Genomic DNA, 27,692 nt, shown 5'->3' on the forward strand with positions numbered 1-27,692 from the left:
CTTTCTTGGTTTTAGCAAGATAAAACTTCGCTTAATGCAAAGCCAACATATTATATGAAATTTTAAGACTAACACGTGTACTTCAAAATAAAAATAAAAAAAAATTCAATACCAATGAAGTCGGAACATATCAAAGAGATCTCAGGCCGATTAATTTTAATCACGATCTGCTCAAAACAAGTGAGATCCGATTTAATTGCAGATAAAATTTATCTAAGATAGTTAAAGCAACACCGTTAAAATATTGTCAATTTTATCAAAACCATGAGAATGCCATTTTTTTAATCTCTAATTTGGAAATTTTATAAAAAGAGATTGCATATCATAACAAGGTATTTGTTATTTCTAATGGCTTTTGAAACTACGAACAACAATCAAGTATGTGCTTGTTAACTAAAGCGTGTATTGCAAGAATATCTACCTACTAAGATTCAATCAAGATCCATTAAACGTACTCTATGGTCAACAACGTCATTACGAATATTGTTTTTCTCATTACATATAATCTTCCCAGTTGTGTCGGGAATGATTGAACTTATTTAGTTTCCAAATAAATAAAACTTTTATTTACTTAAACGGATAGCCAAGCAGAGCCAAGAAGTTTCCTTTCAGTTTTTTTTTTTTTCCTACCTAAGCTGATAGCCCTAGCGGCTATTTCAGCGTAACCCTAACTTTAGTAGGTGAGCTCACGGGGCTCAAACCTGACGATGTTGCTAACACGAACCCTAGCAAGAGTCGTGCTTCGCAGAATCTACCACCGGATCGGAAACGCGACCCACTGAGAAGATCCGGCGAGAAACTCAGTGGGCTGTGTCTGAGAGTTAATTTACTCGTCGAGCCCTTCGTCGCAAGCGACGGGTTCGACGAGAACGGTGACCGGTGCTTGAAGTACCTAAAAGCACCGTTAGTGGATCGGGAGGATCCGAGATGACGTGTTTTGGGCGACGTCGACTGCTTTCCATTCTGTCCGCAGGATCGGGAATGTAGTTACCGGCGGCCACGATGAGAGGGTTCTCGTGTCGTGCCGCTTTATCGAAGTGGCGCATGGACGCCGACTGCAGATACTTACTGATGGACTCTAAGTCCAGGTCGTCATGGAGGTCGACATTCCTGACGAACCACGGGGCTCCGACGGCTATCCTGCAAAAACGGGATTGAATGATTTGAAAGGATTTTAAGTGTATGCGGGCCGCGTGAGCGAACACTACACTTGCATAGGTCATGACGGGGCGTATGCAAGTTTTGTAGAGTGTCACCTTATTTCTAAGGGACATTTTACTTCGCCTACATATCATCGGGTAGAGACGTCCTAGGATGAAGGCGGCACGATCGCGTACCGTCTTAATGTGGGGGCGGAATGTCATCCTACTGTCGAGGGTGACGCCTAAATATTTGACCTTCGGGGCCCACGGTATGGGCTGGTCGAACATCGTGATTGGGCGAACGGCGGGGGCGGGGGTGTTGACGCGCCTAGTCGGGAGAGGGATGCTCAGCGTGGTGTTCGGAGGGCGACCCCTTTTGAAGAGCACCGCTGTGCTTTTCGTGGGGTTAATGTCGATGCGCCACTTCCGGAACCACTGTCCCATGGTGGTAGCTGCGGTCTGAAGTCGTCGATGAAGCAACGCCTTCTTCCTACACGAGTAGTAGATGGCGGTGTCATCGGCGAAGAGCGCCAGATGGGTCTCCGGAGACCGGGGTATATCGTTGATATACAAACTGAATAGTAACGGGGAGAGGGCGGAGCCTTGCGGGACTCCGGCTGTGACGTGACGGGGCCGGGAACGCGTTCCCTCGACTCGATATCGGAACGAACGGTTCGACAAGTAGTCTCGTATGATGAGCACGAGTCTGTCTGGCACTCCCATGTTATACAGTTTGTATATCAAACCGTTGTGCCAGACTTTGTCGAACGCCTTCGCTACATCGAAGAAGAGGGCTCCTGTCGGAATGGTTCCTTTCAGTGTGCTTAGTGCGAGTTTTTTAATGTTCTCGATAGCGTAAAAGTTACCTGAAAGTATGCAGTTGGAACAGCGCCTCTAGCGGCAAACGCAGGCAAACATTCCAACTCCATACAAATTTGACTTAACTTTTACACTATAGAGAACGTTAAAAAACTCTCACTAAGCCCACAGTTCATCGGAGTTAATAGACAAAGCAAAGTGAATGCATTAAAATATTCAAATAAAGAACGGTTTCCAAACAAAACGTATAAAATTCTAATAAAAAGGCGAAGTTATTTTTTCTTTAATATTCTAACACTTCTTTTAGGCCTAAAGGATATGACGTCCGGTACATTTGTATCTTGGGATGCATCGGTGTTCGTATCCCGCAGGCAATTTTTCTAATGAAATACGTACATAATAAATATTTACGATTGACTTCTACGGTGAAGGAACAACGTCGTGTACCTAATAAAAATCAAACCCGCTGTTCGGTGATATATTACCGAACATCTTTGTCAGCATAATTCGCGTGACGCGTTAACTTTATTTCCACAAATCGTTAGTGCACGATCAACAACCGCGTCACCCGGGTGCATTCATAACATTAACATTTAATTGATTTACTTAATATTTTAACAATAAACATTTTTAAGCAACATAATCTTTAAATAACAAACTCACACCGCACCCTACACCCGCAAAATTATTATTTGCGTAAGTACTGGTGGTAGGACGTCTTGTGAGTCCGCACGGGTAGGTACCACCACCCTGCCTATTTCTGCCGTGAAGCAGTAATGCGTTTCAGTTTCAAGGGTGAGGCAGGCATTGTACTGTAAAAACTCGAGACCTTAGAACTCATATCTCAAGGTGAGTGGCGGCATTTACGTTGTAGATGTCTATGGGCTCCGGTAACCACTTAACACCAGGTGGGCCGTGAGCTTGTCTACCCATCTAAACAATAAAAAAACACTCAACATTTGTATGTATTAAATCAGCTTTGTTTCTGAGGCAAAAGAACGATAGGTTACATTCTGTATTCCTGTTGATTTCGTATTGATCCTGCATGAAATCTCTGAGCCTGTACTGTGACATAATAATATACATATTTTAAGGAATCACATTGAACAAATAAACAAACGAAAAGATGAAAATTAGATTATTAAATATGCGGCAGCAATTTGTAGACAGTGGTTTGGTTCTCCGCCCCTGCTAATACTGAAGTTCCATGGACGACGGTAACCACTCACCATCAGGTATGCCTGTCTGCCTACAAGGGCAAAAAAATAAAAATGCAGGACGAGATAAGACTATCGGGTCTTATTTCAAAATTTGTCTAAATAAAAATACAATATGATGTACGTTACCATTGACGATGACGAAAATAATATAGACAAAGGATTTATTTAGATTTTAATAAATCAGCTGTAAACACCAGCAACTAAGGTCAGAGATGAACTGAATATTATTTCTGATTGTCGGTAACTACAAAAAATTAAGAGATGCTTAACTCTAATTATATTAATACAAACGTCATTAAAATACTCAGAACTGTTGGAGCCGGGTCCGGATTTCTTATACAGGTAGATGTTTTCGATTTTTCAGAACGGGTTAAAAGGTCGTCATCACTTTTTCGTAAGGGAACTAAGTAAATTGTTATTGAATACTATTTTTCCGAGGAGTAGGTATATCGACCGAAGAGTTATTCTAAGAGCTCTACATATGAAATCAACATCTATAATCAAATTTCCTATTAGCTTTTTATTTTTGAAATGCTTTAGACAGGCAGAAGAAACTCTCGATCGACTTGGTTAGTAGTGATTGCTGGAGTCTACAGATAATCACAAGGTAAATGACTATTAACCTTATAACACGAAATTTAATTTTCGATTTTATTGTCCGACTAAAAAAGCAAAAGGCAGGGCTGCTTAATGGTAGAAACATACACTATGGTTGGATCTACCCGTGCGGATTAATAAAGTGCCCTAACATGAGTAATTAAATAATCACGCCAATTCACGCCATCAATTAAACTGTGGAAGGCTTAATGACGGAGGGAAGATCTTCCACCGAGCGGGTGATATCCAGTCCGATGTTGCTGTTCGGAGCTTCTATATATGCAAGATTATCTTGAAAATGTCGTAAGCGAGATTCAGGCATCTGTCAAATATCTTGTGTTGTATTATGGCAACCGTCATAACACTAAAGTAAACTTTGTGAGTTTAATTCTTAGTACATGATGCGATTCTTTTCTAATAAAAATCATATGCGAAAACGTGGTAGGCATGTATTTACAATAAAAATGCTTCTAACCGTAAGATTAGAATACAGAAATAAACTTTATTATCTAATAATAATTTATGAACTTTAGATGAATTTGCACAAAAATAAAGAATAAATGGGAAGATTAGTAATTATTTAAGCTATTGTTTACTTTGTTGTTATTATTAAAAAACAGCAGAATTAATCCTCATATGTCAGGTTATCTGAGAATATATGTTCCATAATGGTAATTTATAATAGTTTCCGAATCAATAAACAGCCTGTATAAAATCTAGTTTATAATCAAGTTTATCAGTTTTGATTATCGGTAGCGATGAAAGAGCCTAACTAAATTAAGTGCTCGTAAAATCACCAAACCTAAAAACAGAATTTCCGATATCAATTTTTAATATCAATTTTGATACGAGTATCTTCTAGATTTGACTCAAATATCATATTGCGCATTCGCAGACAGGATGTCTGCAGTTTTTATAAAAAAAAATCTAAACATTTTTTCGGAACAATGAATTTCAAACGAAATCTTTCTGTAAATGAAAAGTATAAATTAGAAATAGTTTTGGAAAAATTGCATTTAGAGCCGTAGCACACGGTTGGAGCTTAAAAGGTAATCCAGTAGACAATGCTAATTTTAAGTTGTGGATTTTAAGATAGTAATATTTGTTGGTAATAGCTAAAAATTAAAATAATGTCTTATAGAAGACATTATTTTAATTTAATTAACATTAATAATATTTTACATACTTGATTATGATCGGATTATTAATAATGGCCTTATTTTATTCGGTAGGCACCTTAACATTATCTCTATTTAGGTCTTTCGGATTAGCGGATTCAATCACTAATATGTATTAAACCGTCCGGTCTGATGTCAGTCAGGGCATTCAACAAATTAAACGGTGTATCTAAAACCAAGTTTATTCCATTGCTGTAGTATTAATCGGCATTATAATTTTAACATGATGCCGGAATTGGTCTGTCGTTTAATTATCTAAAAAAATGTTATCCCCAAATTACAAGTGTCTTCGTGAAATTTGATTTAGTCTATTTACTGAGACGAGACAGCGACCCCAAGATCTCTTGCCGTCAACTTTACCGTTAATTATGAATTGCTTACGCAAAGCGTGTTAGAAACTTTGAGAATATCCAAATTGTAAAAGTGAATTTAAGCTTATGTCTCTGATATCGGCTGATTAGGCCACGACGTATAACCAAAGAAACGAAATCAACTGTTGCGATAAATGGCAATCAAACTACTGTGGAATTAACTCAGACACTGTACTACACTTACATGTATTATCGAAACATATAATTTCGTGTGAACGTTACCTTGCGGCTGCCCATTCAACCGTGCCCATTACGAAAACGCAAGCAAGCAACCTGCTTGGATAACTCCTCGAGTTCACGTAACCAACTGTTATGTGCTGTGAGCGAGGTTAGCTGGACGTGCGTTCAAAATGATGAATACCTGGTGGAAATGTACTTGCACAAACGTCGCGTACAATTTTTCGGTCGTGAGTGTAAAAATTAATGAAATCGATATAGTTTTTTTATGAAATCCTGTTAAAGTCCTGTATGTCCTGTATAAATAATCAGTAATAATCGCAGTATAGATACAACGCGTTTTAATACGTCAATCTTTTGACTATTAACTGCGCTCCTCCTAACTGTGCTTTCTGTAAATTAAACGGTTGTCTGGAAGAGATCGCTTTTAGCGATAAGACCGCCTATTGTACCAATGTATCTTTTTTAATTTTTTTATTGTTTTTTGAATGTAAATTGTGTTTTGGTGTGCAATGAAGTGTATTCTATCTCTCTCTCTCTCTGCAATGATTCATTTTAAAAATGCTTTATCAACAGGAGCGTATGTACGAATTAGAAAGGCGTGAAGCTGAATTAGCTCTGGAAGAGAAGCGACAATTGGAAGCCAAGAGGACGTTGCTGCAGGAAGCGGCCCGGAAGCAAGACGAACCTGTCGACGACAGTAAACTCGTGGAGGCCATGTTTGATTTCCTGCCCGACTCTAGCAGTGAAGCCCCAGCGCCTAAGGACACATCCATTTTCAGTGACTTGCCGCAAATGAGAGCTGATCAACAAGAAGTAAGTTGATTTATTTTTACTAATATTTATCTTCTTCAAATGAGGCTCGTGGAGAGTAGTTAACGGTAGGCAGCGGCTTGGCTCTGCTCCTGACATTGCTAAAGTCCGTGGGCAACGGTAACCACTCACCATCAGGGGGACCGTATGCTCGTTTGCCTACTAGGGCAATAAAAAAATATATATCCTGTTGTATTTCATCTTGTCGAAGGTATATTGTAAAGAAATATAAACATTGGTTTGTTGTATTTTTGGGTCACGTTACAAAATACAAGTGTATCAAGTTACAATGGTCTGGTATGATAATGAACAGAAGGTACATAGAGCCGTATCGACTAAGAAATACATTATTAAAATTAGAAAACAGTTTTAAATTATTGCTTATATGGTTGGACGAGCTCACAGCCCACCTGGTGTTAAGTAGTTACTGGAGCCCATAGACATCTACAACGTAAATGCGCCACCTACCTTGAGAAATAAGTTCTAAGGTTTCAAGTATAGTTACAATTTTTCCTATAATTTCAATGTAAAACTGATAAAATTGTGATTTTAAGGGTAGGGGCTGAAGTTTAACCATAGTAGCGTTATCTCACTTTGATTTGCAGATGGTGACACCAATGCAGACCACTTCCGAAGATGAAGAGGACCTTTCAGAGTTCAAGTTCCAGAAGTTTGCCGCAACTTACTTCCAAGGAAATGTCACACATCAGTACTCTAGGAAAACACTGAAACATCCATTACTGCCTTTATTAACGCAGGGAGATCAATTGGTAATTTCATATTTTTTAGGGTTATCAAACTTTAATTTTTTTTGTAATAAGTAAGATTTAGAAATTTTTAATTTAAAAAAACGAGCGCAATTCTTTTTGGTAAATTTAAATACGTCATTCGTGTAATGCAGATTAGTAGCACTGTCAAGGTACACAATAAAGATTTGTGTCACTTAATTTATATAAAAAATTAAAAAAATATTTTATATTAAAGAAACTAAGAAAATACGCTTTTATAGAAAATCTAGACTAGAAAATCAACTAAAAAATTGAAAACAAATTTTAATAAATTTGATTTAAAAAATAGTGTAAGAAAAAATGTTTTTATTGTAAAATAGCGTGGTCCTTAATAAGTATACCAAATTTCGAGTTAATTTTGAAGAGGGTCAAAATCATGTTCAAAGATTCCATTACAAACATACATACGTTAACGATAACAAACGTTATCGCTTGTGTTGTATTAGCAGTTTATCTGCCATATTCATCGGACGTAACTGCGAAATCTGATAACAATTGCATTGCAGGCAGCGCAAGCGTTATGGGTCACGATTCTGCGTTTCACTGGAGACCTGGCGGAGCCTAGATATCACACAATGGATCGCGACAATACGTCGGTCATGTCCAAAGTCACGGCTACGTTGGGCAGGAACTTCATCAGGTCCAAGGAGTTTCAAGAGGCGCAGATGATGGGCGTCGACCCGGATGCTTACCTAAATAAGCAAAAACCAAGGTCGATCAGACACAAACTGGTGTCTCTAACGTTGAAGAGGAAGAATAAGCTGGGTGAAGACGTCAGAAGGAAGCTACAGGTAATTGATAACTAGAATGCACAAGTTCAAGTACACTGTCCATGCTACTTTTGATGTTGTTAGTTGTAAATAAAACATTGACTTACCTTTTTCAGGATGAGGAATATACTGCAGACAGCTATCAGTCGTGGCTGGAATCGCGTCCAACTTCGAACTTAGAAAAACTTCATTTCATAATCGGTCACGGCATTCTTCGCGCAGAGCTAAGAGACGAAATATATTGTCAAATCTGCAAACAGCTGACTAACAATCCATCGAAATCCTCTCACGCCCGAGGATGGATCCTCCTATCGTTGTGTGTTGGGTGTTTTGCACCAAGTGAGAAGTTTGTCAATTATCTCAGAGCCTTTATCAGGGAAGGCCCTCCCGGCTACGCGCCGTACTGTGAGGATCGATTGAAAAGAACATTTAATAACGGCACGAGAAACCAGCCCCCCTCGTGGTTAGAACTTCAGGCCACTAAATCTAAAAAACCCATAATGTTGCCAATAACCTTTATGGATGGCAATACAAAAACTTTATTAGCCGATTCTGCGACAACAGCCAGAGAGCTTTGTAACCAACTCTCGGACAAAATCGGCCTGAGAGATCAGTTCGGTTTTTCGCTGTACATAGCCTTGTTCGACAAGGTGAGCTCGCTCGGCAGCGGGGGCGACCACGTAATGGATGCGATATCACAGTGCGAGCAATACGCAAAAGAACAAGGCGCACAAGAAAGAAATGCGCCGTGGAGATTATTCTTTAGAAAGGAAATTTTCGCTCCCTGGCACGACCCTACCGAGGATCAAGTAGCGACGAATTTGATTTATCAGCAAGTCGTGCGAGGGGTTAAATTCGGCGAATACAGATGCGATAAAGAAGAAGACCTGGCCATGATAGCTGCCCAACAGTATTACATTGAATACGGGCAAGACATGAACGCGGAACGACTCTACACGCTGTTACCCAACTACATACCGGATTATTGTTTGACAGGAGTAGAGAAAGCCGTTGATAGATGGGGCGCACTCGTCGTGCAGGCATACAAAAAGAGTTATTACGTCAAAGAGAAAGTTCCCGCTTACAAAGTCAAAGAAGATGTTGTGAGTTACGCAAAATTCAAATGGCCCCTGTTGTTCTCTAGGTTCTACGAAGCCTACAGAAATTCCGGGCCGAATTTACCTAAAAACGATGTCATAATAGCTGTTAATTGGACCGGTGTTTATGTTGTGGACGATCAAGAACAAGTCTTGTTAGAATTGTCGTTCCCGGAGATCACAACTGTCGCAAGTCAGAAGACAAATAAAGTGTTCACTCAAACGTTCAGTTTAAATACCGTAAGAGGTGAAGAATTCACATTCCAAAGTCCGAATGCAGAGGACATACGAGATTTAGTAGTTTACTTCTTAGAGGGACTAAAGAAAAGATCAAAGTTCGTGATTGCTTTACAAGATTACAAAGCTCCAGGCGAGGGGTCCAGTTTCTTGACATTCCAAAAAGGGGATCTAATAGTGTTGGAAGAAGAAAGTACAGGTGAATCGGTCTTAAATAATGGATGGTGTATTGGTCGTTGCGAAAGGACTATGGAAAGAGGAGACTTCCCTGCGGAAACAGTATACGTGCTACCCGCTTTAACGAAGCCACCGCCAGATATACTAGCTTTGTTCTGTCAAGAAGGCGCACAACACGGTCGAAGACCCCCTACGAGTACCTTCAATGGAACTGAATCGAAAGACAAACCTCATACGCTGTTAGAATACGCTCTTGACCATTTTAGATTACCACCAAAACGCACAGCTTCCAAGGGCCTAACATTATCAACAGCCAAACGAGGGGGCTCTGAAGAACTGTGGAGGCACTCCAGAGAACCAATAAAACAACCTTTGCTCAAAAAGTTGCAAGCAAAGGAAGAGCTGGCAGAAGAGGCCTGTTTCGCGTTTACGGCCATACTAAAGTACATGAGTGACCTACCTTCCAAGCGCCCCCGTATCGGCAACGAATACACCGATCATATTTTCGATGGACCTCTGAAACATGAAATATTACGCGACGAAATTTACTGCCAAATAATGAAACAGCTCACTGATAATAGAAATAGAATGTCTGAAGAACGGGGCTGGGAATTAATGTGGTTGGCTACGGGGCTATTCGCTTGTAGTCAGGGGCTGCTTAGAGAATTAACTTTATTTCTGAGAACCAGAAGGTACCCTATTGCTCAAGACTCACTTCAAAGACTGCAAAAGACGCTCCGAAACGGACAGAGGAAGTATCCGCCGCACCAAGTGGAGGTGGAAGCTATACAACACAAGACAACTCAGATATTTCACAAGGTGTACTTCCCCGACGACACCGATGAAGCTTTCGAAGTGGACTCGTCAACTCGAGCGAAAGATTTCTGCCAAAACATCGCTCAAAGACTGAATCTCAGATCTAGTGAAGGCTTTAGTTTGTTCGTTAAGATAGCTGATAAGGTGATATCGGTGCCGGAGGGAGATTTCTTTTTCGACTTCGTGCGGCATCTGACTGATTGGATTAAGAAGGCGCGTCCTACACGCGACGGAATCATACCACAGTTTACGTATCAAGTAAGTTTGTAACTCTTTTTTTTTTATTGCTTAGATGGGTGGATGAGCTCACAGCCCACCTGGCGCTAAGTGGTTACTGGAGCCCATAGACATCTACAACGTAAATGCGCCATCCATTTTGAGATAATAGTTCTAAGGTCTCAGTATAGTTACAACGGCGGCCCCACCCTTCAAACCGAAACGCATTACTGCTTCACGGCAGAAATAGGCGGGGTGGTGGTACCTACCCATGCGGACTCACAAGAGGTCCTACTACCAGTAATTACGCAAATTATAATTTTGCGAGTTTTATTTTTACTACACGATGTTATTCCTTCACCGTGGAAGTCAATCGTGAACATTTGTTAAAAATACATATTTCATTAGAAAAAAGAAAAATTGGCACCTGCCTGCGGGATTCGAACACCGTTGCATCGCTACATACGAATGCACCGGGCGTCTTATCCTTTAGGCCACGACGACTTCTGAACTGAACAAACTCGTGATTAAAAGAGTTCTAAATTAATGAATTAATTACAGGTATTCTTCATGAAAAAGCTATGGACCAACACAGTTCCGGGTAAAGACAGGGCAGCAGACGTCATCTTCCACTTCCACCAGGAGCTCCCGAAGTTGCTGCGCGGCTACCACCGCTGCGGCCGCGAGGAGGCTGCCCGGCTCGCCGCCCTCGCCTACAGAGCGAGGTTCGGGGACAACAAGCAGGAGTTGCAAGCTATTCCGTAAGTCGACGCTCTCTTCTTGTTAATGTCTCATAAATATTAAGTTTTTATAACTAGTGGTAGGACCTCTTGTGAGTCCGCGCGGGTAGGTACCACCGCCCTGCCTATTTCAGTCGTGAAGCAGTAGTGCGTTTCGGTCTGAAGGGCGGGGCAGCTATTGTAACTGTACTGAGATTTTTGAACTTATATCTCAAAATGGGTGGCGCATTTACGTTGTAGATGTCTATGGGCTCCAGTAACCACTTAACACCAGGTGGGCTGTGAGCTCGTCCACCTATCTAAGCAATAAAAAAACGAGTGGTCCACTGGTAGTCGAAATTCGACTATAATTAATTGAAATTGTAAGTTTGTATAACTATTATGATTCTATTGTCAAATACTACTTCTATAATCACAGATTTCACCAAGACTACACTGTAGACAAATATTAATAAAGACAAACAATATTAATCTATTTCCAATTTGACCACAAACTGTAAGCCGTAAGAAAAGTTTGACAATAAACAAATATTATGCATGCGTGTGTGTATCAAATACACGGTAGTGTGTGTAATGTTTTTTTTTATTGATTCATTGTATTTTTATGCATTATTTAAGAAAATACTAACATTCTGCACTCCTCTTTATTTTCTATAGGTGTTGGTAATTTCATACTCTCCCGTCCGCGCATTTTTCGTAAAAAGGGGTACAACATTTTTGCTTCGCGTATTAATATATAGATTTTTTATTAAAACAAAGGTAGTTTAATAACCTAAAAGTACATATTATTATCCGCAACAGGCTTCGTCAGATTATAGAAACAGCAACGTGCTTCGTCAAAAAGTACAATACTTACTTTCAGCTACAAGCGTCGTCTTAAGTAACTTAATTGAAGACTTGTCGCTCACAGATTGTCATTACTCTATGAAACTCGGGTCAACTCTCATCTGGAGCATAACACCTCCGTCTCCATCGAACAAGCTCCAATCTCTAGTTGCTTCTATTTGATTTCGTATAACGAAATTTAGATTATCTTTGTATTGTACTGTTTATCCCCTGGGGAGTGCTCCAAGTCTGGTTTCTGCCAATGTACCAATCCTAATTCGTCTGAAACCATTTATCTCCAGTAGAGCATTCTTCACACTTGAGCTGGAAGTTTCCATTCTTTACAAATGGCACATCTGTATTAACAAAAATAAAATTAAAAGCCTTTTATTTCTTGCTTTTACACGGTACAATTTCAAAGAAAAAAAACAGTGTGCATAAAGAATTTTTCACTAGTTCAATTCTTTTTTTTGTTTAGTGCATCTAAAAGAACGATAAAAAATATTATGTTTAAGTAGTAAGTGTTTCAGTAGTTTTATTAAATATGTTTCCATGTCGAATAAATAGTGTGATGGAAAATATTAGTAAAGTTATGCTAGATAACGAGATATATTTAAATTTTAATGTTAGACTAATTTTTTATTTATTTTTAAATGTAGTTTTGTTAGCAAGAGCTCTCTCGATGAAAGCCAAAGGCCTCCCCTCCAGAGATGACCGGTATTGTCTATTCTAAACTCGTCGTGTTCTTCAACATCTGTATTCGTATGTCGTATCACTCTTGTCAGAGCGGTCGTGGTCGTCATCCAGTATCATTGGTGTGGGCAGATGTTATGCGCCTCACGAGCAATCGCCACTCCTCGCGGTTTGTGGTGAGCCTGGTACACTCATGCAAACAGCCGCCAACTGTCCACTTGATCTGGTCGGTCCATCGCATGGGCAACCTTCCACGCGGTCTGGTGCCTTCTACTTTGCCCTGAACGACAAGGCGCTCTATGGAGTCATTTCCTCGCCGGGAGACATGTCCAAAAAATGATAGTATGCGCCCATGCACGAGCGCCGAAAGACGCTGCTTAATGCCGAGTTCTCGAAGAATGTAGATATTGGTGCGGAGTTCGGTCCATGAAATACCAAGCATTCGTCTCCAGCACCACATCTCCAGAGCATCAACCTTCTTTCTCTCGACCTGCCGCAAAGTCCAAGTCAACATCTGTAATATAATGTAATTATGTTACAGACAAATGCTCCGCGAGTTAGCGCCGGCCGACCTCATCAAGCTTCAGAGTTCAGCGGATTGGAAGCGCGCCATCGTGGCTTCGTATAACCAGGACGCCGGAATGACACCCGAAGACGCCAAGATAACGTTCCTGAAGGTCATATACAGATGGCCAACGTTTGGATCCGCGTTCTTCGAGGTCAAACAAACTACGGAACCAAATTACCCTGAACTTTTACTTATAGCGATCAATAAACATGGAGTCAGTTTGATTCATCCTCAAACTAAGGTGAGTTTCACTGTGACTGTTTCCAAAAGTAATTGATGTAATATTAAGGTAAATAATAGAATAATTTATTTCCGGTTTTTTTTTTAATTATGAATTGATTATGTTATAGTATGCAATAGTTAATAATAACTTGAATCTTGAAAATTCTTTATTTTCCAGGACATTTTGGTGACGCACCCATTTACAAGAATATCTAACTGGTCGTCCGGGAACACATATTTCCACATGACCATCGGGAATTTGGTCCGTGGCTCTAAGCTTCTCTGCGAGACTTCGCTAGGGTACAAAATGGACGATCTTCTGACCTCTTATATATCGCTAATGCTGACTAACATGAACAAACAACGTTCCGTTAGAGTTAAATAGATGCTTCAGCTGAAATATGTGTAATACGTTATAGTCAAGGTATAGATATTACAAAGATAATTCTCGTGAAATGTAACAAACCGAATAAGTTACGAATTAGGAAATTATAAAATATAATACGAACGAAAAAAAAACAAATACGTAAAACAATGACCATTATGAAACCGGGCATTGAGGTTATAAAGCAAATACAATGTATGTAAGTAATGGTTTTGAAACAAATTAATCCGAATTAATTTAGGATGTGACGTATTTTAAATTCAAATTTCGAACAATGCTAATTACATATCGGACATTTTTATTTTATTTCAAACACAAATTAAAAAGTAATTGAGCCATTGTTCGGTGAGCGTATTGCAGTTAACATGATTGCGCCAATTAAAATAGTAACGATTTGATTTTCATTAACCATTAATTTTTACTTTTGGACCCCTCAGATCATGCAATTTCAAGCATGTCAAGTTCAAATTAAGTTCTTTTCCCAAAATTACATATTATCATACTAAAAACAAAAATATACTTTCCAACTTACGCTTTTATGCCAATATTTTAATATAATATTTAAAAAAAAAAACTTTAACCACATGGCATATATCCGTCCAAATATTAATAAAATATTATGTAGGTTTTGAACCGTATTTTTAAACAATTTAGTCGAATGTGCTTTTTAAAATGTTTTAAGAATATAATACATTTATTATTTTTAATTTATTCAATATTGTATCTGTGCATTATCTTAGAAATGTTACCGTCAAGTAGGTGGTTGTCAAAGTTATAGTTCGATGGTAGTTACTAGGTAACTAATTCTAGATAACGGACAGGTAGGATATACCGCAAGGAAACAAATAATCGTAGTAAACAAAGGATGGAATTGTAATAATTATCAAATAATATTATATAGATAAACTAATTATCATACAAAGATCTGTTAAGTATTTTTTTAATGACATAAGGTGATCGGAAATTATGAACTAAGAATATAATAAACTATGGCTTCGCTATAGTGTACAGAGACGCACTAATCACATAATCCAAGTGTTATGAAGTTAGTGATGTTATGTTACTTTCAACCATAGATCTTAAAGGGATGGGTAGATAACAGAATCGTTTCTTGCCTGACATGTCAATGTCAGTCAAAGTGCACAATATTTTGTTTTCGTTAAAACCTATTTTTAGCTAAATACCCTTTCATTGTATGCTTCCCAAGACCGGAATACTGTTTAATCTATAAACTATCTTGTATTTATTTAGTAGATAATTGATATTATATTAAGTGAAGTGAAGCATTGTCGTATGTTATGCCATGTTTAAGGAGACATATTGTTTGTTCTATTAATATAAATTGCTTTTATAAAGTCATATAGTTGCATTTGTGAGTGGTTGTAAACATGAGTCACAATGAAATTCGGTGTTTTATTTGAACAACGTAAACCCATTCCCGTTGCTATGTGAATATCGCTATGAATATTAAAGACGAATCAGCATCCCAGCTGTTTTTAATCGTTTACCGGAATTCATGGCAACAAACGCGAATGCCATAGATTATATATTAATATATGCTAATGGCGCCAAAATGAAGGTCGAAGTCTACTCTGTTGTATTAACGGCTGTCTAGGGTTATTTATGAGGATCACTTTTCGAAGATGAAGACTAGCGTGAAACAATAATCTCAATACAAATATTTATATACCACTGAGGGAAAACCATGAAAGGAATTTTAAAGGAAAAAGGAAGGAAAAACCATGAAAGGAAAATAATTTTTTTTAATGAAATACGTACTCAACAAATGTCCACAATTGACTTCCACGGTGAAGGAATAACATCGTGTAATAAAAATCAAACCCGCAAAAAATATAATTTGCGTAATCACTGGTGGTAGGACCTCTAGGGAGTCCGCACGGGTAGGTACCACCACCCCACCTATTTCCGCCGTGAAGCAGTAATGCGTTTCGGTTCGAAGGGTGGGGCAGCCGTTGTAACTATACTTGAGACCTTAGAACTTATATCTCAAGGTGGGTGGCGCATTTACTTGTTTAGTAGTTGTTGATGTCTATGGGCTCCAGTAACCACTGAACACCAGGTGGGCTGTGAGCTCGTCCACCCATCTAAGCAATAAAAAAAAAACACCCGTCCAATTTTTATTATATTAAACATAAAATTGGAAATTGTACTTACTCAGGTTTTTGTACAACGGCACTAGAACAAAAATGCTCGCTCGGTCCATTGTTTCTTGATGTACCAGGTTCTTAAAACGTTATTATATTTGGGTTTATGGCGGGAACGCTAAGATCGAAGTCTAATGAATTGTTTTATTTTGTTAAATTCGTATTTCTTATCTGCAGATTTTAAAGTGATAACCGCTCGCTTGCCCGCCCGCCGCTCGACCTGTACGCTACTTTGCCCCGTTGACCGACCGCCGTGAATCTATTTTGCCCATTCGTTTTTGCTACTTAGCGCGGTGCCGTGTGGCGTGGCTCGAGTTCGACGAAACCATTAATTGTGACTCAACTTGTTACTAGAACCCTGTCAAGTGTTATGTTTTTTATGTTTAGAATGAACAAAGCTATTTATTTAAGTGCTTTGTTTATCAATATTTGACTACAGTGTAAAGTTATCATAGATTGAACACAGAGCTAGTGCGTTTTTGAGCACGATTTGTGTTTAAACGATCATACCTCAAAAATTAAAGCGATAACATAGGGTTTTTTATTTTTCATTACAATATATATACTATAAACATGAGGATATTAAATAAAAACATACACCTGTTCCTACAAAAATATTTATTTACAGCTCTTTTATTTTGCATAAAAATTTGGCGGCGCAAGCCGTAATTCTAGACAAACTTTTATCATCACAGATGCGCAAATATCACATTTAGGCCTACAATTTAAGTAGTATAATATGGGCTATCTTACATTCTTACAAAATATACAAAAATCCAATCGATAGCATTAGCCATTACTGAAATATGTTAAAATTAGTGCTACAGGTCTCATTCGCACAGTGAAATCTTTGTAGTTTTACATATTTTTTGTTCTAAAAAATAGACAATGTAAAAACAAGAATAATCATACCAAATAGAACATTTCAAGCCCTTTCTAAAAATATATCACACTTGTGTATTGTACTGTATTACAAAAACATATTCAAGAGTAAACAACAAAATCAGCGGGCTACACCAATATTTAAGGTTCGGTACACACCGAGTGTGATCCGGAACATTATTTTTTCTTGATCCGGAGTTTTGTCGGTCGGTTTTGTTTGTTGTTGACTATCTGTGACACCCATCCCAAAATGCCTAAAGTTAATTATTACTTCCGTAGGTTTAGCAACTTCTCTGTGGAAAGTTTGCAGGGTATGATGATGACCAGAACAACAGATACTGGAACTGAGGAACGGAACAAGTTATTGAAGTCGTTTTTCATCTAAATACTTCCAGAGATGTAGCAACTTCTCTGTAAAAAGTTTCCAGGGTCTGATGATGACCAGAACAACAGATACTGGAACTTATATATTTTGATACTTTATGTATTTCGAATTTCGGCACTTTGACTTTATTTATTTCGACCTTATGTATATTGATTTTATATATTGTGATACGTACTCTGACGTAGACTAGGTAGTCGGATCCGGAGTAAACAAAATTGCACTAAACGGCGGGCGTTTGCGCTAGATTGATATGGTATACGGTGTAGCATCCTACGATACACAGATTGACATTGCAGGTGGTACACCGCCACACCGTCGAGCGCTGCACTTTGGCAGAGTAGCAGAGCTTGCAGCGCTGTTTTTTTGTATTTTTTCCTGGCAAGTGCATGTCCCGTATGCATGCCGCTGGTTCTGGTCGTGCTGCCGGTGCTAAAGACCGGGAAGGTGCTGCTGATCTGCTGCTTTGCAGCAGTTGCTTTGCCAACTGCAGGCGGAATTCACGGTGACGAAGGGCGTGAGTGCGGTTGTGGTTGAACATCACGAGAGCATTATGCATCGATACATTTAAAAGTCGGCGAAATAATTTTTTGTACCAGATTATGTTACGTGATCTCTCAATGGGATAGGCAGACAGCATTTGATCTTTGTGGTCGATGCCGCCCATTGAGAAATTATAATCAAGAACAACTTGCGGTTTGTACCGGTAATAACCGTATTTTTCAATGCCGCCGACTTCTATGGGATGGAAAGAAGAAATCATTGCCACAATATTTTTGTCCATCCACACAACCACACTGAGGTCTTTGGTTGTGCTGAATGCCACCTCGCCCTCCTTCATGTTTTTTTTTGTTTTTTTTTTAAGAGCTTCGGGGACAAACTCTCTGTTAAGTCGTAGAGTACCCATCGAATCAGTCTTGTGCTGAACTTTTAGGATCCGAGACAAAAGTGGCGCATTATAAAAATTGTCCATTATTAATGTATGGCCTTTATCAAAAAGTGATCTCGTTAAGTTCAGCACAATCTGGGCCGTGGCACTCTCCGGCTCGTCAGACTCTTGCCCGCGCTCTTCCGGCTCCCCGTCTTGTACCACATGTGCGTGCCCTTTGCCCGTGTAGACCTCCATCTGCCATAAATATCCAGTCCTGGATTCACATAACTCGTAAGACTTTATACCTACTCGAGCTCTTTTTGTAGCAATTTTTTGCGCAAATGAGAGGCGCCCCTTCCAAAGAAGGAGTGACTCGTCAATTGCTATATTTTGTTCTAGTACGTATAAAGACTTAAATTTTTTGTTTAGGTGCTCTATGATGGGGATGATTTTATCGAGTTTGGTAGGCGGCACGGGCAAAGTGGCATTGTCTATAAAATGGAGACAACGTTTGATGACGATGAAACGGTTATAAGTCATTATTTCTTTAAAATTGCCTATTTGGAGTTCTTCAATCACGGCATACCAATATTCGCGCTCCACATAATCTATAACTAGTGACTGTAACATTAAAACTGCTAAAAACCGTAGGATTTCGTCACTGGTGACGTCTTTCCAACGGCTTAATCTAGAATTTGGCTTGGATGGAATGGTCGACCTTATTAGCTCAGCACCGTAGCGGTTGGTTTCGCGCACGATGTAAGCAATAATATCTGCATCCCAAATCTTGAAAAAAACATCTAAGGGAATTAAATCGGCGTTATCAAACGTTGGTCCAGTAGATGGCACAGTAAATGCTTCCCTGACAGACTCAAAATTTTCCGGCTCGCCTCGCCAGTCAAAATGAAGCAGATCGGTTTCCGGTCCTACCACGTTCCGAAGGACTTCGTCGGCAGCATTGTCCAGCTCCTGTATCACCTCAACTACCTCATGTTCAGCAATACTGTCTAAGTCCATCGGAAAATCATCGATTCGTCTTGGTTTCAAAGAAATATCGATCATACCGACCATATTCGCCGAATCACCTTCATCTACTTCGCTGCCTTCGCCAGGCTCTATGAAGTCACGCTCCATATTTATATCGATATCTGTTGTAAGTAAGAAAATAAATTTTAGGATTTGGTCCACCCTATCATCTTATGGAGGCGACACATGAAATTCAAATAATACTTTAACTTACCCATACTGTAATTACTTCTTCCAGAGTCAAGCGCTGTTCGAGTACCGGTAGAAGCTGAAACAGTTATAAATTTTTAGTAAAATAAGTTGAAAGTAAAAGAAATTATTTTTTAAAATATGATATCAACTAACAAGGTGTAAACCCCAGGAGTTCTATCTCTGCTGGCACGATATTTTGAGGCAATGCAGTAGCCTGGATGATCCCCATCGAGGGCGAAAATTGGATCTTGCGTTTCCTGTCAATAAAAAATGGTAGAAACTGTAAATTTTGTTTATATTTTTTTAGAATCGGCCACATTCATTTATTACAGAAACAGAATAACCTACTTCGCTTGAGGTGGGGTCCCTGCAGAAGGAACGGCCTCCTCATCCTCGAGGAGGGGAGGACGCATCTCCTCATCCTCGGTGATATCTGGAAGAAAATAGCTTTCGATGTCATCATCCTCACCCTCCTGCTCCGCGGTGATATCTGGAATTTAACAACGAGGATATTTACTAGAGAGAATTAACACAACATAATATGTCTAACTTTAAACATGATTGAGTTTAACTCTGTTGCGAATTCTAGGTTTTGACTCAAGTGTGATTTTGACAGATGAATGAAGTACCTACGGAAATATTATTAATAAAGTATTATACATGTACCAATCGGGCGTTGCTGTTGCAATTCCCACGACTGACGTACACGTGGAGGAGGGACAGTTGGTACCCCAGGTAAAAGTGGGCATGGCCTCCACATCCGCGAGTCTTCACTGCCCCTTCCTTTGCCCTTCCCCTTTCCCTTTCCTCTTCCTCTTCTGTAAATAAATAAAAAAAATGCTGACCTGATACCATGCACATGTTCGACACTAACAAACTCACGTATGAGCAGTTAAAACATTGAATTTATTTCTAAATTTACTTACTGTGGTTCTGGAGCATCTGGCATTTTAAAATTGCCCACTTGCTTGCCATCGCGCAGCCTGGCCAGCTCCTTTTTTTGGTCCGCAGACAGCAAATTCTCATGCTTTTTATCCAAAAGCCTCGCCACCTTGGCGACTTTCAATTGCTCTGTCAATGAAGGCCTAAAATCCAAAATTGAATGAATGAATGTTACTGGAACAATTAGATACAATAAAGTTAATTTATGTAGATTTTACCGTTGTGGAATTCCAGATGGGCCTGGAGAAGTTTCCACTTCCACGTTTTCATCTCCAAGACTAAACATAAAAAAATATTTTAATGAATGTCGGAAGTTTTACTTACAATTAAAATATGATTTAGGTTTAATTTAATATTTCTTACTGTGAAAAAGGCAAAGATCGGGCACAGCGTGGCCTACGGCCACCCCTACCGCCCCTGACGCCCCTCTGACCACCACCTCGAGCAGCTCCACGTCCTCTCGCCGCTCCCAAGCCCCGACGTGGTCTCATGGCACCCTGACCACTTTGGCTTACAATTTCTGCGTCACATGCAATAAGCAGTCAAAAACAAATAGAAGAGAAAAAATAAAAACCAGCAGCAAGCATTTCACATTCACAAGCAGTAAAATTTAATAAAATAATTAATTTCGGACAAGCGTACAGAAAAAAATCCAGTCCGGAACGCGCGATTACTCCGTCTGCACCTAACCTTAACTGCATCATGAACCAAGATAAATAAAAAAACATTCAGAAGCATTTTCATAAGCCAAAGTAACACAAGTAACACAATCGCTTAGAAAAATATATCTACCGGATTCCGGATCACACGATCTCTCGGTGTGCTCCTAGCCTTAACTGCACCATGAACACTTGTCAGTCGGATTTTAAAGTTTCTGACTCAAATTGCTTCTAATTTTATCGTCCCGGCTAGAATTTACATGATCATAACGTAAATAATCATTTTGATAGTATTTAGAATTATAAAACAGCCCAAATATATCGAAATTGAAGATAAAACTATTACGTTAGCCGGGAAGCGCGCGCCCAAAATATTCCGTCAACTTTATCGGGTTCAGAAAAGGACAAATTTTGTGTTTCACGCTGAAAACTTTATTTCTACAGTTTAGTAGTTTACTTACCTTGATAATAATAAAAAATCAAGTAAAAATACTCACCGTAAGTATTAAAATTCTTCACAATTCGGCACAACACTTATATCACAGCACACGCGAACCACACATTTGCAAATGACAACTTCAACTTTGTTTTTTTATAATTTTTTCCAGGACTGGAATACGATCTATTGGCTTTATTTGGTTGGAAATTTATCAAAGAAGCAGGAAAGATATATATAAACACACTAATGAACGAGCAAGACGGATAATATTCATAAAACTAGAGGAATGTCAAGTCAAGAGGGCTTGTAGACCACTAGTCCACACGGGCAATTTAATGGTCCTAAATCTAGTAGACTTGTGGTCTACGGGGCATAATAAGGTGCAGAATTTTGTAGACTGGTAGTCTACGGGGCAATTAAGCGGTTATAATGGTGGATTTAAACAGTAAGTTTTGTATCTGTGAAAGTGCACAAGTGTGGGAAAATGAAACAAAGCTGTAGTTGTTTTTCTAAAAAGTCGACTGAAGTCTCAGTAATTTCGTCCTACAATTTTTCCTTTATATTATTTTGTCTCATTCTGTTTGATTTCATTCAATTTCATCTTAATTGTTATCATTGATTGTATGAATGTTCACTTTCTTCTTTTTATTTATTTATCAAATTTATTATTATTATTTTTTTATTGCCCTTGTAGGCCGACGAGCATACGGCCCACCTGATGGTGAGTGGTTACCGTCGCCCATGGATTTCAGCAATGCCAGGGGCAGAGCCAAGCCACTGCCTACCCCCTACATTAATTCATGAATAGATTTTCCCCAAAGCGAGCTGTTAGAATTTGGTAAAAACAGATGAGGACGGAAGCAATCCGCCTTTGGTTTCGTTTACGGGTTTAACATTTCAGTAAGTAATATTATTTTTTGCTAATATTTTAAGTTAATACATTGTCCCCTTTTTGACTTTCTAGGCACATTACTTTTTGAGCGCATAAGGTGTCAGCTAAATTTAAATTTTAACGAAATTTTAATTCTTTGAATAAGTAGGTAAGTACCTAATTAATGCTTTTAAAATGCACCAACAAATTTTAAAAGCAAAAAACTCATTAAGTTAATTCTAAATATATGACGGCGTTAACGATATTTATGTTATATAGCACGTGCAATAGGAGTGACTCACACAAGCCAGGCGCGCCGGCCGTGTCGTTCCACTCGTAAACAACAGCTGCAACAGAAGTGACTCATAAGCCAGCTGCGCCGGCTAGTATAAAAAGGCGGAACGTGCCTTGAAATGAACGTTAGGGTGAAGCTGAAATAGCCTCTCAAGGCTATCAGCATAGGTAGGAAAAAAAAAAAAAAAAAAAAAAAATGAAATGAACATTCGTTGGACTGCGTTTGCCTGGTGCACTTACTATATCCTTGTTACGTTGTGTGATTCAGTGTACGTACTGGTTAAAGTTGGACAAGTGTTAAAGTGAATTGTTAAGATAACATATTGTTGATTAAATCAGGAATCAAAGGTGACTTCGTTTAACTTGGTGTTCAACAAAATAATGTCTACCCCCAAGCTTACATCAGAAGTGGGATCAGGACTCTACTCTCACTGGCGTGACGTGTTTGAACATGTTCGAAGTACAGCAAAAAAAACATGATGCAGATCAGAATACTAGTAGTGGTACGTCACAAGAGCATGAATGCAGCATACGTAAGTCTTGTAATAACGTCTCTGTTACCTCGATGGAAGATCTGAGCCACGAAGAAATCGTCACATCTTACGTTCTGGCTCATGTTGCCCAGTTTGACTGTCGACTTCATCACATGGCATTTACTAACGGAAATACAACACGTAACAAGCTATTGCAAGAAATTAAGGCAAGTGCAAATCTCAAGTGAAACTTCGATCGCAATAATGGATCTGTCACGACGAGTGGGTAGTTCCGACACGAATCGTTTTTAAGCCAATGACTACTGCTAGAGTTACATGGCACTAGTACAGTAAACCAGGACATGAGACTGTGAATTGTCGCTGAAATTTTAGAATCTACTCGACTTAATACCAATAACACTACACGTTCGATGACTTCGGGCTCCAGCAAGCAAGCAAACAAGAAAGCAAGCAAGTTTCCGTGGGGAAGAAAAATTGACACATCTGAAGTCGTCGTGACCTGTAAGATAAGACGTCCGGTGCGTTCGTGTCTGGCGATGCGGCGGTGTTCGGGTTCCGCTGGCGGATGCAGGTTTTTAGGGGGAAGTGCGTGCTTGACAAGTGTTCGCGGTTGGCTTCCTCAGTGTGGGAGTAACATCGTGTAAGAGAGGTGGAACCCGTAAAATTGTAGTTTGCGTGGTGGCTGGTAAGATTTGTTGCGGTAAGAAGTTTGCATGGTGGTAAAATGTCTTGTGAGTCTGCACAGGTAGCCGGAGGTGAGACTTCCGCGGTCGCGGCCCACCCAGTCCGCGAGAACCGGGAGATCGCCTCGACGGTACGGAGGCCGGCTGACGGGTCCGCCAAACGACGAGACCACGCCTCCAGCACGGACTGCCGATATTGGAGCCCCCGCGCTCCGGCTGCACTTGCGCTAGGGCGCGCCGCCTCGTAGGAGACTGTGAGGTATCATTGAATAACTCTGACTGCGATCGCGCGCTGCCGGCGTCGCAGCGCGGCGACGTTCTCGTGGGTAAGGACGTGGCACCAGACGGGTGCTCCGTATAGTGCCATCGACCGCACGGGTACCATCACCCTGCCTATTTCTGCCGTGAAGCAGTGGTGTATTTCGGTTTGAAGGGTGGGGCAGCGGTTGTAACTATACTGAGACCTTAGAACTTCTATCTCAAGGTGTGTGGTGCGTTTACGCTGTGGATGTCTATGGGTTCCAGTAACCACTTAACACAAGGTGGGCTATGAGCTCGCCCACACATTAATACGAAGAGCATAATCAAACGAAATTAGATACGAAGTTTAAAGGGCCGTTTAAAGTAGTTGAAGTATTGGATGGTGTCGATTTAATTTTGACTCTCACACATTCGCTTAAGGCTCGAGCTGCCACTTGCCTCACAAAAATACAGCCTGCAAAACCTGAACAACCTCCTCATCCGTGGGCGCCCGGCTCTCGCCTGCAAGTCGGCTGTTACGTGTGCGGTGATGCGAGCCATGTAGCTTCTGGGCGTTCCATGCGCCACAAGCAGAAAAACGACACTGCTCCAGGTGCTGTGGCAGGTCCAACCAGAGACGTCAACGTGTGTTCCAGAGCTTCGGTGTGTTACAGATAAGTGGTTTTGGCTCCCCCTTTATGTTCCATTCAGGGTCAGAATGTAGTCTTATAAAACAAAGCCATAGTAATTTATTCAATGGTAAGCGGTTTCATGAACAAGTCACCGTAGTCACCCTAGACACGTCCTTACGGATCCATCAGATCCAATAACTCTTGCATTACATACCTTCAGCTCTAACACTAGGAGCAGGCTGAGGAACCCCAGTAATCGTACTCGTCGAACTCGAACAAGAGGTCGACGTGCAACCTAACCCATGCATCAGCCAACGGCGGATCCAGGGGGGGGGTCATGGGGGTCATGACCCCCCCCTGAGCTAGTTCCAGGACTTGAACTTACTTGGACTAATTGAAGAACATCATGATCTATTGTTATCAAAATTAAATTATAAGTTCTTAACTTGCCCACGACTATGTGACCCCCTCCTGGCGCCAATGCTGGATCCGCCCTTGGCATCAGCCCACTGAGTTTCTCGCCGGATCTTCTCAGTGGGTCGCGATTCCGATCCGGTAGTAGATTCATTCGCGAAGCAATTGCTCTTGAGTTGTTAGGTCTCCTGCGGAGGCGCTCGGGCAGTTGTTAGCAAATCCCACCCCTCTTGGCTGAGCCTTTGCTCACCCACCTGTCCTGGTGAAGCTGGAAAGGCCACCGGGCCATGCAGTTTTGGAAAACGATAGGTATAAGTTGAGACATGTAAATGGTTCTAGTGTACAAATTTCCCCATGAAAACTTACGCGAAATTACCTCGAGGCCCGTCCGGCCTACTAGAAATTTCTGAAAATTATAGTGACGATGACGTGACGGCGTACACAGATGGGTTAAGTAATCTTGTTCATGAAACTGATCTTAGTGATGACGACTCTATCACTGACAATAGAAGCGACATTTTTGTCCGCAAATAGCGATACAGCAAACATAGTCTGTGGGTAGTGATACAATGTCTGTAAGCTCAGGCACCTCAGGTGCAGGTGTTGGAAATGTAGAAAACGATGGTCGGTCTCGCACTATTTCTGAAGAAATTCCGTATAAATGTTCTGGTTTAAGAAATGTTTTAACAAACGCTACCGTACACGCAGATTAAAAAAAAAAAAAAGAGAATTGTATGTGGCTAGAGAGATGTTAATCCGGACTAGCAAAAAAAAAAAAAAGAGAAAAAAAAAAAAAAAAAGTGTGAAGTCATTGAAGGATCTGTCCGGTCCAATGGCTTGGCTATAGGGATTTTCATCCAGATTAGCCACAACAATTAGCTACAGGGATTGCGATTCGGTCTAGCATTATCCGGTCCAGTTCGAAAAACTGAAGGGATAACAATTCCGGTCTAAGTTAAAAGGGACATACTTACATACCTGAAGAGTTTTAAATGAACTGGCCCAGGTATGTAAGCAGTCTGAAGGTTATTTATAGCCAGTATAGGATTTTCTGAAGAATTATGCGAACCGAACCGTACTAGATTGTTAATATCATAGACCACGTTTTAAGTTGCATCCGTTAATGTCAGGATGAACGAACATGTTTGTTGTTCACAGACATACCATAAGAATGCGCGCACGAGGACGAGCGCACGTCAGTATGGCCGTGACGGCGTTAACGATATTTATGTTATATAGCACGTGCAATAGGAGTGACTCACACAAGCCAGGCGCGCCGGCCGTGTCGTTCCACTCGTAAACAACAGCTGCAACAGAAGTGACTCATAAGCCAGCTGCGCCGGCTAGTATAAAAAGGCGGAACGTGCCTTGAAATGAACATTCGTTGGACTGCGTTTGCCTGGTGCACTTACTATATCCTTGTTACGTTGTGTGATTCAGTGTACGTACTGGTTAAAGGACAAGTGTTAAAGTGAATTGTTGAGATAACATATTGTTGATTAAATCAGGAATCAAAGGTGACTTCGTTTAACTTGGTGTTCAACAAAATAATGTCTACCCCCAAGCTTACATATATATATTTAAATATATTGAAATATAATAGAATATCTGTTTGAGTATCAATGCATGATTATAATAATGATATCACTGCCTTATTGGTAAAAATAATGGGAATTGCGATTTACCCAAATAAATTTATCCAAATAAAGAAATCACTTTTTCTTGATTCTTGTCTTCTGACGTTTGTCGGGAAACAATCATTTTGAACGATAAGATGCTTTATTAGATATATTTAATAAAGCATCTTATCGTTCGTATATTTATTAGATAGATTAGATTTATAAGATGCTTTATTTAAAGGATGTTTTTTTATGAATTACTTTGATTTAGAATTAAACACACTATCTAAATATGGAAGTTGATTTAGTATTAAACTAAAACATTTTGTTGTCTAAAACAAAATATAAGAAAACAGTCAAAATATATCGAGTAAAAAACCTTTTAAATTCAACTACTAGGTATATTACAAAAAGGAGGTTCATAATGATGATGTCACTGCCATTATTGTGAACGTGCGAAAGAGATAACCAGATTTTCTCACTTTATACTTTGCAGGTTACATTTTAACGTAGCATTGTTGCATTATTTTACAATTAATCCCAATATCATTTTCATAAGATTCGCTTTTAATGGTTCTGGCTATTAGCTCAAAAACAAGTTGTTTTATTTGTATTGATAATGTATAACCTCGAAACAAAAAATAGGAAACAATTGTATTGAATAGGTGTTAAAAATTAAAGTAAAAGTTGCTTTAGAAAAAAAAACGGTTAATTGGATCAAGTAAAAAATGTATATCCGTAATAAAGACGTGGGAGTCTCCCACGGCGGCAGGGGCCTATTCACCAACCGACTGAGGAGGTAATGATGGCTCCATTGTACGATGCAGCAGGAAGTCATTTATCTAACATCAAGAATATTAGTATTTACAGCAATTTCGTGTCTGATTTCTCATCCTAAACGTGCAATTTCGGGTGACGCGTCCGTTATAACTACTCACAATGTCAAACAACTTACAGCTTGACACGATTCGACTAGTTTCTAGAATGATCTTTTACGTTCAATCGAAGTCGTTAAGCACTTGCGTTCTCTCTTGTA

At 39.7% G+C, this 27,692-nt stretch overlaps 2 protein-coding genes and 1 long non-coding RNA gene across 6 annotated transcripts in view; 2 read left to right on the top strand and 1 right to left on the bottom strand.

Moving 5' to 3' along the window:
• The window catches only part of LOC101738943 (myosin-VIIa), a 52,873-nt gene extending 37,618 nt beyond the window's left edge, over positions 1-15,255 (top strand). For both annotated transcript variants that reach the window (XM_038021749.2, XM_062668346.1), the window contains 7 exons: positions 6,081-6,320; positions 6,923-7,087; positions 7,612-7,896; positions 7,992-10,460; positions 10,980-11,179; positions 13,218-13,485; positions 13,645-15,255. In XM_038021749.2, coding sequence (XP_037877677.1) covers positions 6,081-6,320; positions 6,923-7,087; positions 7,612-7,896; positions 7,992-10,460; positions 10,980-11,179; positions 13,218-13,485; positions 13,645-13,851 — 3,834 coding nt within the window. In that variant the 3' untranslated portion in view covers positions 13,852-15,255. The remainder of the gene's footprint in view (positions 1-6,080; positions 6,321-6,922; positions 7,088-7,611; positions 7,897-7,991; positions 10,461-10,979; positions 11,180-13,217; positions 13,486-13,644) is intronic.
• A 1,364-nt stretch (positions 15,256-16,619) lies between these two features.
• LOC119631217 (piggyBac transposable element-derived protein 4-like) lies at positions 16,620-21,852 on the bottom strand. 3 transcript variants are annotated; one of them, XM_038021752.2, is made up of 10 exons: positions 21,468-21,852; positions 21,104-21,219; positions 20,675-20,831; positions 20,530-20,589; positions 20,296-20,454; positions 20,036-20,187; positions 19,718-19,859; positions 19,523-19,626; positions 19,392-19,445; positions 16,620-19,299 (listed from the first exon to the last, which is right to left on the bottom strand). In XM_038021752.2, exons 3-10 carry the CDS (start codon positions 20,800-20,802, stop codon positions 17,504-17,506), a joined length of 2,595 nt encoding a protein of 864 aa, XP_037877680.1. In that variant the 5' UTR covers positions 20,803-20,831; positions 21,104-21,219; positions 21,468-21,852; the 3' UTR covers positions 16,620-17,503. The 3 variants fall into 3 exon arrangements, with proteins under 3 accessions (XP_037877680.1, XP_037877681.1, XP_037877683.1); XM_038021753.2 differs by lacking the exon at positions 21,104-21,219; XM_038021755.2 differs by lacking the exons at positions 20,675-20,831; positions 21,104-21,219.
• Positions 21,853-22,806: 954 nt separating this feature from the next.
• Positions 22,807-26,749, top strand: LOC134198815 (uncharacterized). Its single transcript, XR_009973032.1, has 2 exons — positions 22,807-24,010; positions 24,466-26,749. It is a non-coding gene; the product is annotated as an uncharacterized LOC134198815 (long non-coding RNA).
• Positions 26,750-27,692: the final 943 nt, after the last annotated feature.

This window comes from Bombyx mori, chromosome 4 (assembly GCF_030269925.1).
Source record: "Bombyx mori chromosome 4, ASM3026992v2".
NCBI classification, from domain to species: domain Eukaryota; kingdom Metazoa; phylum Arthropoda; class Insecta; order Lepidoptera; family Bombycidae; genus Bombyx; species Bombyx mori.

Bases quoted from the DNA above. Each gene is read 5' to 3' on its own strand.
- LOC119631217 (XM_038021753.2), bottom strand. From the start codon at position 20,802: ATGAGACCACGTCGGGGCTTGGGAGCGGCGAGAGGACGTGGAGCTGCT. The intron at 19,860-20,035 runs GTACATGTATAA...GTTAAATTCCAG, and splicing joins GCAACAGCAACGCCCGATTG to ATATCACCGCGGAGCAGGAG. The intron at 19,627-19,717 runs GTAGGTTATTCT...TTTTATTGACAG, and splicing joins GGGACCCCACCTCAAGCGAA to GAAACGCAAGATCCAATTTT.